Source organism: Hipposideros armiger, unplaced genomic scaffold (genome assembly GCF_001890085.2).
Source record: "Hipposideros armiger isolate ML-2016 unplaced genomic scaffold, ASM189008v1 scaffold_264, whole genome shotgun sequence".
NCBI classification, from domain to species: domain Eukaryota; kingdom Metazoa; phylum Chordata; class Mammalia; order Chiroptera; family Hipposideridae; genus Hipposideros; species Hipposideros armiger.
This window is the reverse complement of record NW_017731614.1, coordinates 2168561-2178735: the sequence shown is the minus strand read 5'-3', so window position 1 is coordinate 2178735 and position 10175 is coordinate 2168561. Positions and strand designations below refer to the sequence as shown.

The window sequence follows — 10175 nt, the reverse complement described above, 5'->3', positions numbered from 1 at the left end:
GCGGGCGCTGGGCCCTGCCCAGCACTCAAAGCTGAGCAGATGAGCCTGTCACCCTGAGCTCAGCGCTGGGCTAAGGGAGCCCAGAGGAAGCATTAATCCAGGGAGGCTTCCAGAAGGAGAGGGCCCTGGAGCCTTGGAGGGGTGTGTGACTCAGCTAAGGAGACAGAGCTTGAGCAAGGTGTTCTATCTACTCCTCCTTTAGCTGAGCACCCCTCAGCTTTGTGTCAGTTGAGTGCCCCTCATTCCTGAGGTAGGTGGTGGATGAGACCCCCTGGAATCCTGCACAGGACAGCAGGGGCGACAAAGGTTGCATGTGGAGCTGGGCTTGGTCCCCCTTCCTGCCTACCTGCCTGCCTGCCCACTTCTCTTTCTTCTGTTCCAGGGTTGCAAGCCCGAGGTGGAGGGTAAAGGAAGGAGGTGACACTTTGATTAAGGCTAAGTAACCCTTAGCCTGGCAGGTGCAGGCGCTGTCCTCTTCAAAGGCACAGGCAGCCTCCACTAACACCTGTCCCACCTTGCCCTCCTCACATAGGCTCCCGTAGTCCAACCCCAGACTCAGCATCTCTGCGTGGGGGGCTGGGGTCTCTCCAGCCAAGCCCAGAGTGGGGCCCTGGCCTTCTTGCTGCCCTCTAGGGTTTCCTCTTCTGACTCAGACACCACCTGACTGCCAGGGGGACCTCAAAACCACAGGCTGTTCCTTATGCCAGGAAGGCCCTTCTCAACTCCTCCCCCAGCAAACCTCCCCCATCTTCCAAGGCCTAGCTCAAGGCTCTCCTCCCCCAGGAAACCTTCCCGATTGCTGTCCCCCATCCCCCCATCCCCCCCCCACACACACAGCCCACAGGACGACTGGCCCCCTCCATTGATCCTGGGCTGCAGCGGTGGTCATAGGTGAGACCCTCAGGTGGTGGTGGAGGGAGGGGGCTCTGCTCTCTGTGGGTTCCCGTATTGTTCAGCTTGACACAGCATACCAGGGAGGCCTGGGGCGCTGTTTGCAAATAATAGAGAAGGTAGATAGAAGGGGGTGTAGGGAAGGGAAATGAAGGAAGAGAAGGACTGGGAGTGGGCCTGGAGCTGTCAAAGAGCCCCAGAGTTAGAGTTGTCACTGCCTTCAGGCCCGTGACAGCTCCTCTGGCCACCACCACAATCTGATGAGACCTTGGGATCACCAGCATGCCTCTGCTTGTCTCTGCCCCATGATGGCCTCCTCTCCAGGCTTCTGGGTGCCTTCTGCTACCTGCCCCCCATAAGTCTCCTATCTTCTTGGATTGAGGCTTCAGAAATGTAAGACCTAATATGGCCGAGGAAACATAGCTTGAATGGTGTTATTTTAGGCAGGAGGAGGCTGGAGGTGTCGGGGGGTGTCCCAGTGCTCCAGGAGGGAGGTGTGGTAGAGCTGAATCCCAGCCCGACACCCGGCATTGGGCCCTTTCCAGTTTACCAAACTGGAAAGGCAGTTGAGAGAACTGGGACCCAGAGAAGGTGAGCAATCTGCCCCACATCACACAGCCTGAAGGGGGTTGGCAGGGCCTGAGGAGGGGTGGGGTAGGGGTTGACTTGGTGGAAGAGAGGGAAGGAGGGTCAAGGGCTCAGTGGCTGGGAGTGAGCTGGCATAGAGGGGAGACCCGTTCAGGATTTTGGCCTCAGTTGGAAGCAGGAAAGAAGCCTGCTTCTGAGGAGGTTGGAAGGTAGCAGACAGGGTACATGGGGGCCACTAGGTGGACACTGAGGCTACTATTGTCCCAGGCCAGACGGCTAAGGCACACACTGGGTGACAGGAAGGCATGCACGTCCCAGTTTCCAGGATGACCAAGCACAGAAGGATTTAAGGAGGGGTCTGTCAGACAGGGATCGGCTCCAGGCCACAGCAGAGGAGGGTGGGGACACATGGCAGGAGAAGAGGTGGTCAGGGGGAGGAGTGCTGACACTGAAGCATCCTGCAAGGCGGGAGGGAGATGCTTCTTGTTTTGGAGGAGGACATGAGCCTGCAGATGAGCTCACACCTGCCTACTGTCTTGCATGTCCCAACAGCGCCCTTCTGACAGAAGCTGGCTGCTTTGCATTGCTGGGACAACTGCCTGGAGCCCCTGGGGAGACCCCACCCTGCCGATGGGTGCCATGGGCTCCAGGGCAGAGGGTGCACTGTTGGTTAAGCTAAGCACCAGGGGGCTGGGCCCCATGACCAGCAGAGTAGGGGCCACATGGTCTCAGAGGGAGGCAGGAGGGGAGGGGCTTGGGAGAGGGCCCCAACAGACAGACACAGGCACATCCACTGCTGAGTTCACCCCAAAAGGACTCCAGGTACCCAGCTGAGCAAGGGGATAGAGGACTGGACCAGACACAGCCCTTACCTGCCCCCATGGGGAGAAGCACTGGGGAGACAAGTTGGACCTATAAGGACCACATGTGCAGTGGAGGAATCTGGTGATAGCTCTCTGGAGGTGCTGAGGGACAAGGGGCTCATTCTTTGGTCAGGAGTATCAGGGAGGGCTGCATGGAGGAGGAAGCACTTCAGGTGAGTCATGGAGGTAATAAGGAGGGGGTAAGAAGGGCTAGGAGAAAGTGGGCGGAGCCTCAGTGAGGCCAGGGTTATGGGGGCTGGAGGGATAGTTGTGGCCTGAGTGTGGCCAGTCCTGAGTTCTGGCTCAGGCAAGGTCCTCTTTGGGACAGCTGGGAACCATCAGGAGGGTGAGGGGCTCAGATTTTGGAAAGACGGAGAGGTCTCAGGGATGGTTGAGGGAGGGCACTCTCCCCGGCTGAGACTCACTCAGAGATGCCACTCAGGGTAAGAGATGCATCCAAGATGAAGGCTGGGACTGTAAAATGGTGGCCAGCAGAGCGATGTGGGAGGTGGGATGGACAGGATAATCTGGCCTCTCCTCTCCTCTCCTTCCTGGCATCCTCCTCTCTCCAACTGGCAAACTCTTATTCATCCCTCAGAGGCCACTTCTGGTGGGGCCTCATGGGCTGGTCGTGTGGCTGGGGAGCTCCACTTCTCAGCCCCTCCCTGGTGCCAGCACCCACCCATCATACCGTCCCACCAGCAGCAGCTCCCACTCGCGAGCACGGGGACGCAGATGCCTCCAGATGTCCATGGTGAAGAGTGTGCTGCTGCTATTAAAGATGGAGGTCAGCGATGACATGAGTGCAGCCATCATCACTGCTATCATCAGCCCCCGCAGACCTGGGGTAAGGCACAGGTGCTACTTGAGCTTGTGGCTTGCTGGCAGTAATAGTCACAACTGTCACTGCTTCTATTGTTGTTGGTGCTATTATCAGCCTTCTCATTTCTATAAAGCCTTGTAGTTGACAAAGTACTTTCACACCCATAACTTCATTTGACAGAAGAATTATTAACCCATTTTACAGATGAAAAAGTGGAAGCTCAGAGAGCGGAAGAGACGTGCCCAGGGACCACAGCAGGCCAGTGGCAGAGCTCAGGGGTGGGGTGGGGGAATCAGGAAGGCCTAGGGCAGGACCCTCTGCTTGGAGGTCTCACTCTGGGCAGGGCTCAGTGGCCCAGCATGTGGGGCCTTCCTGTTCATGGCAAGCCCCAGCAGGCACAGGGGATTCCCTTTCTTGTTAGCTCTGTGGAAGATGAGATACAGTCCTCCAAGGGGAAAAAGAAAAATCCACCCTCTGATTGGCTGAAAAAGAGTGAGGGGTCCTCATGGAGGTGGGTGAGGCACTGCTGTACAATGCCTTCCAGGAGTCCTGGGCTGGAAAGGCCTGAGGGTGGGGAGGACTCAGTGCTGTGTGGCTTCAGGCTGATCACCTCTTCTCTCTGGATCTTACTCCAAGTCGGTCTCCAAGGCCTCTTATGATTTTTCTTCAAGCGTCTAAGCAACAGCCTGCCCGCCCACTTCCACAGATTTCCTGCCTGTCTGTCCTCCAACCTCTCTACACTAGGATAGGTCTGAACTGGCCCCCTCCTGAGGGCTCAGCCTTACAGGTGCCGTTTGTTGCCTGGCTGGGTTGCCTGACCCAGGTTCTGCATCTGACCAGCTGTATGACTTTCAGGCATCCCATGGGCCTCTCTGTTCATGTTTCAGGCTGACTGGGATGGGGCCCAAAGAGAAGTGAGTTCACAAAGTGTTTTGCCCAAAACATTTTTCCACCCTCCTAATCTTGCTCAGAGAGGTGGATTAACTCAGGATTTATACTCCACCCATATTTTAGACAGGGAACTCAAGGCCTAGAGAGAAGGTGTGGCCCAGTAGCGGCTGGGCGTCAGCCCTGGGGGCTTAGCAAGCCCCTCCAGAACAGAAAGGGAAGACGAGGCCCAGAGGTAGGAACCCACGCTTGCAGCCAAGCCTTATGCCAGGCAATTTCCCTAAATTATTATGTTTAATCCCCGCAGCAACCTGAGGGGTGGGTAGGCATCATTATCTCCAGTTTACAAACAAGGACACTGAAGTTCTGAGCAGGAGAGTGACATGCCCCAAATATCTCAGCCAACAAGTAGCAGAGCTGAGATCTGATCCCAGTCTGTGCCCTCATGTCCCCTGGGCCTCAGCTACCTGGGAGGGAGGGAAGAGCAGGGTGAGTCCAGAGAGCTTCCACAGGGGACGCCAGAGGGAGGGAGGTGGACGCTCAAGGGTCTGGAAATCCGGAGGTGAAACTGGGCTGCAGAGGGCCTCAGAAAGCTGTCTGCTCTTTTTGCTTAGGTGGGACCTCCAACGCCCTTGCCGTCAATTTGTTGCACACCTCCTGTGACTGGGACCTCACCACCCCATATCACACTGGTGAGACCTCCCACACCCCTTACCATATTACTTCTGCTTGCATAGCTCTTGTGACTGGGAACTCATCACACCATATCACACTGGCAGGGCCACTGCTGCCATGGGAAAGGTGGAAAAGGTCAAAACCTTCCCCATAGTTTACCTGTTAGCCCACAGTGGCTCAGGGAGGCAGAAGGTGCAGGCTCACAAGGGGGCTTGAGCTTCTGATCCCAGCAGAGTAAGCAGTGGGCTTCAGGCTAGACAGGCTGGAGTTTGTGGCTCAGCCACTCGGTCGCCTTAGATAAGCACTTTTCCCTCTCTGTGCATCACTTTCCCTATCTGTAAGATGTAGCTAACAACTCCCTCACAGCTTAAAGGAGAAACAGTTTGTAAAAGGGCCTGGCACCCAATAGGCCTGGAGGAAGAGAAAGTAGCACCCTTTCTCAAGGGATGGGACAACACAGAGGACAAGTTATGAGGACAAGTTCCTGAGGCAGATTCTCCAGGTTTAGACCCCAGCTTTGCAGCTCACTTGCCACGTGACCTTGACCAAGTCACTTAGACTCTCTGGATCTCAGTTTTTCCATCTCTAAAATGAAGATGATAATAACAGCACATAAGGTTCCTGCGAGTAAGATGCAAGTTACTCACATGTGAAGCTGTTGGAACAGTGTCTGGCATGTGGTGAGTGCCATGTGAGTGTTTTCTATTACTATACTTTCCTCTCTTCCCTGATGAGCAGAACATCCCATCTAGATGTCACACAGCACCACATTGGCTTGAGAGTGCCCCACCAGTCCCCAGCTCCCTTTACCCTACTTGGTCCCATTTGAAGTTCCCCCTTACCCACCCCGACCCCACCAGAGCCTCACCGATGGGCATCAGTTCCATGACTAGCTTGGGGTAGGCAATGTTGGAGCAGCCGATCTCTGCCCCACAGGCCCGCAGGCACTCGGACGCCACCACGCAGCCCACGTCATCTGCATGAGAGAAGTGCCCAGAGTCCCACACCTGCCCCACAATGGCCCTCCAGACAGACGTGAGCACCTGGGGTGGGCAAGACCCGGGCCAGGGCAGGGGCCTGGCCTGGACCTGCTTCGTTACTGCCTCTGACCAGCTGCTGCTTGGCCCTGGGCCTCAGTTGCCTAGTCTGGGTCGTGAGGAAGGGGCTAGCCTCTGAGAACTATTCTGTCCCCTAAGGCCCTGACTAGTCTCCCTTCCCCCGTCCTGCCCCTGGCCCCAAAGGGGCACATGGAGGTTAGAACCTTCTTTCACCTCTGGGGCGGGAGATTTAGGGCAGGACCATTTCCCTGACCCCCACCCTGAGCTGCCTCCAGGAGCTTCCAGAGGACATTTAAAACAAGAGGGGAGACCATCACCCCTTGCCCAGACTCTGCTGGCTCAGGCTCTCAGCAGTTCACAAGCCCCTCCATCATCCAGACCCTTGCCCAGGGTCCCTAAGGGCTCATCTCCTTCCCTGCTTCCCTCCTCCCAGGTGCCAGCCAGCTGGCCTTCCAGCCCTTCCTCCAACACCAGTCTTCCGCCCATCCCTCCCAGGAGGCTTCTGTGGCCCCTCTACTTGGAGTGCCTCTTCCAGGCATTCCCAGGGATCTGGCTCAGAGGTCGCCTCCTCCAGCTGAAATAACCCCTCTCTGCTCTCCTGCCTGTCACCTCCTCCACATCCCTTTTCCTCCTCTGGATGAGTTGGGCACGTTTCTTTGTTTCTTGCCTCTTTCCCATGGCGGGGGCCTCGGTAAAGATGGGTCCTCGATCTTGCTGTGGCCTTCTCCCTAGTGGTCTTGCTGTGGCCATCCCCCCACTGCTCCTTTGGTGAGTGAATAGAGGAATTAACGAATGTCACGGACCTCAGCCCCGACCAGGACTGAGCCCTAAGTCCAGGCCTCCCTATCGAACCACTGGAGCAAAACCCTGTTTGGGGCAGGAACCTCAGCGCTGCCCAGGGGGCCGCCCTGCATGAAGCCCCCTCAGGAGCCACACTCTGGCTCACATATGGCTCCTGTGGGGTCTGCTCCTTCACCCCCATGGCAGTTGGGGGCTCATCTCTGCCTGGCTCACCCGCATAGTGTAGGTGATGGGTAGAGCCAATCCCATGTTCACTTGTTCCTCCAAGAAACACTTTCTAAACACCTTTGGTTCCTGTCTCTCTGGGGTTTTTCAGCAGAGGCCCCTGGAGCACAGAGAAAAGGAGGAGATGGCAGTTACAGAAAAGCTCAGAAACAGAAGCTGCCCCATGGTGCCCAGAAGAAATGGGAATGGAGCTGCTGGGCCACAGAGGCCTATTCGAGGGTCTGGGGTGGGGGGTATAAGGTTTCCACATGGAGGGCATCAACGTTTCCATGCCACATTGCTCCCTGTGCAGACAGGGCACTCCTGGGTTTTAGCACTAGCCCTTCCAAATGCCCCTACTGAAAGGTAGTTCCTTAGATGGCCACCCCATGGGGGTGGGGGGGGGGTGTCTTGGATCCCTGCCTCTAGGCCAGAGGGCTGGAGTACTGTCACCCTCCAGCCCATGACCCCACATCCCAGTCCAGTCCAGCCTCTCTTGAATTCCAGGTCTCCAGGACGCCTGCTCCCTGTCACGCCCCAGGCATCTCCAATCCGATTTACCCCCTTCCCCATCCTTGTCCCAGGGATGATTGCCTGTCCTTCCTCCTCCCTCCCCCAACCTGCCCTCGCCCCCAGTCCTATGGCTTCTCTTGCCATCGCCCTGCCTACCTCACTCAGATCCTGCCCTGGCTCCATCTCCTCTCCAGAAAACCTGGGCACCAGCTCCTCACTGCCTCCCTCCTTTCCATCCTCTCCACCCTTTCAAAATCACAGCTTTGTTCATACCATTTACTTCTCAGGAACCCCCTCCACACCCCCACACCCCTAGAGCCCATGGCTTCCTGGGAAGAAAAATCCCTTGCATGGCATTCGAGGCCCTTGACAAGTGGTCCCAGGTCCTCCCATCCAGCACCCATTCACCAGCCAATACAAACCTGACCTATTTAGATTTTCTCATACACACCCAGGCCTCCTCCTCCCTGTGCTCCATCCCTCTCCCTGTTTACCTCTGCTTCATGGCCCATTGCAAAGGGCTTGTCCCTGAGGCCTTCCTTGATTCTCTCCCCACTCTCTCCCAGGGCAAAGTAGCTTCCTTGTAAGGGCTTCTAGGCTGAGGGCTGAATCACAATTGTGTGCTTGCATATTTTACCTCCCCTACCAGAGTGGGAGCTCCCTAAGGGTGGACAATGGGTTTGAATCATCTCCCAGTCCCAGGTATCACGTAGTTCAGGGCTGGGCCCAGAGGAGGAACGTTGGGAGGAAGGAGGAAAGGAAGGCATGAGAGGAGAGAAAGAGAAGGAGAAAATATCCGAGAAAGAACCATGAAAAAATTCAGGCACTCTTTGATCCAGCTGCCCTACCCAGCCACCCCCACCCCCATCAGGTGTGCAGATGAGAGCACTCAGGGACAGGAAGGGCATCAGTTGCCTGGAACACATAGTCAGATCCAGGACAGAGCCCAGAGCCCCATGCCAGGGCTCTGCTGCCACTGGGTCCAGCATCCAGAGGGTAGGTGATGGACCCCGCCTCTTGACAGGTTCTGGGCTTGGACTGGCTGCCTCTGGCGGCATGAGGAGCCAGCCCTCCTGGGAGGGACAGAAGAAGAGTCAGCTACATAATGGATGGCTCCGAAAGCCCGAGTTGAGATTCTTTTTGGTCAGCCTATTCCAGGCCCCGTGGAGCAGCCCCTCTGGGCATTGCAGTTCAGTGTGCCTACACAAGTGTTTGCGCTGAACAGCAAGAAAAAGCAACCTCTCGTTTAGGATAGCAGCAAAGGTGTTGCCACTTAAACAGAGTCCCTGAATGTGTCAACCCAGGAGTGAGCAGCCCTGGGACAGCGAGGGCCAGGGACCTGGGCAGGGGGCTTCTGGGTTTGCCAGAGCACCGGCTTCTGTGGAGCAGGGGGCTCCCCCACAGGGCTCCACATTGGCATCAGCATCCACATACAGCCAAGGGCCCACACTAGAAGCCTGGGAGTTGCTAGTTTCCTTTCTCCCAAGTCCTCCCTCCCTGCCACCAATGCCAAGTCCAGTCACTGGGCATAGTGACCAGAGGAACTGCACCACCTCCTGACTGCACCACCATGCCCCCTCTAAGCCAACCTCCCTGTGGGCAGAAGAAACAACTTCTAAAACCGCCAATTTGCTCATGCTCCTCCCTGCGCACATCATTCTGTGGCCCTCCATCCCCTGTAGGAGGAATCACGAGGCTTTAACTGCCACTCATGGACCCCCACCCACTTAGCTACCCTCACTCCCACCAATTTCACACATACCTTTGGGCCTCTGTGTTTGCTCTTCCCTCTAGAACACCCTTCCCTTCTTCCTAAACCCAGGGAGCTCATACTCATTCCTCTCAACTCTGTAAATGTCTGGGTTCCTGAGGCTCCAGGGAAACTTCCTCCATGGCACCAGCTACTCTGTGATCTGCGTCTGTCTTGCCTCCCTATAGTCTGTGACCAGGAAAGGGCCAGGTCCCAGCAGTGCCCAGCACAAGCCAATGCATGGCAGGCTCTGCCTGTGTTTGTTGACCGACTAAATGACCCTTTCCCAAGCTGGCCACTGAAATACCACCTTGAGGGCTAATCAAGATGCTCTCATCCCCGAGCCAGGCCTGACTGATCCCTGGGAGCCAGTCCAGATGCCAATGTCACAGTCGGGAGCAGGAGAAAAGTACACAGACCTGGGTTCAGCTCTCCCAACCCTTTACTCTGTGATCCTGGGTAATTATTCTCTGAGGCTGTTTCCTCCACTGTAAAACCCTTCTAGGGACACCCACAGGCCAAAGCTAACTTCAACCTAAATTGCATACCTTACACAAAAATTAACTCAAAATAAATCACAGATTTAAATGTACAACTCTCAAACTTATAGGGAAATAACAGGAGAAAATCATCGAGACCTAGGGCAAAGTGAAGAGTTTTCAGACTTGACATCAAAAGCATGACCCATAAAAGGAAAAATTGATAAATTAGATCTCATCAAAAAGCTTGTGCTCTGTGTAAGATACCTGAGAAAGGATGAAAAGAAAAGCTACATAAATGACATCAGCAGAGTTGCAAGAAAATCAATAAAGATCAGTTGCGTGTCTATACACTAACAATGAACTATCAGAAAGAGAAATTAAGAAAACAATCCCGTTTATAATTGCATCAAAAAGAATAAAATACCTAGGGATAAATATTTGTACACTGAAAATGTATAAGACATTGATAAAAGAAATTGAAAAAGATACAAATAAATGGAAAGATATTCCATGCTCATGGATTGGAAGAACTCATATTCCTTTTTTTTATTATTATGAAATACACATTTTTTAGAATTAGTTTCAGCTGTACAACACAGTGCAATAGTTATACTTTTTACCCCTCGAAGTGACAACCCC

General features: G+C 54.9%; 2 protein-coding genes across 4 annotated transcripts in view; one reads left to right on the top strand and one right to left on the bottom strand.

The window, feature by feature from the left end:
• Positions 1-10175, bottom strand: part of SLC5A10 (solute carrier family 5 member 10) — a 56793-nt gene that overhangs the window by 2147 nt on the left and 44471 nt on the right. For 2 of the 3 annotated variants that reach the window (XM_019656710.1, XM_019656712.1), the window contains 2 exons: positions 5597-5704; positions 3034-3184 (listed from right to left, as the gene is read on the bottom strand). In XM_019656710.1, coding sequence (XP_019512255.1) covers positions 3034-3184; positions 5597-5704 — 259 coding nt within the window. The remainder of the gene's footprint in view (positions 1-3033; positions 3185-5596; positions 5705-10175) is intronic. The other variant, XM_019656713.1, reaches the window with a different exon arrangement.
• SACK1G (scaffolding CK1 anchoring protein G) overlaps positions 3204-10175 on the top strand; it is a 39940-nt gene continuing 32968 nt past the window's right edge. Inside the window, exon 1 of the mRNA XM_019656708.1 lies at positions 3204-4745. The gene's annotated coding sequence lies outside the window, so the exon portion shown is untranslated. The remainder of the gene's footprint in view (positions 4746-10175) is intronic.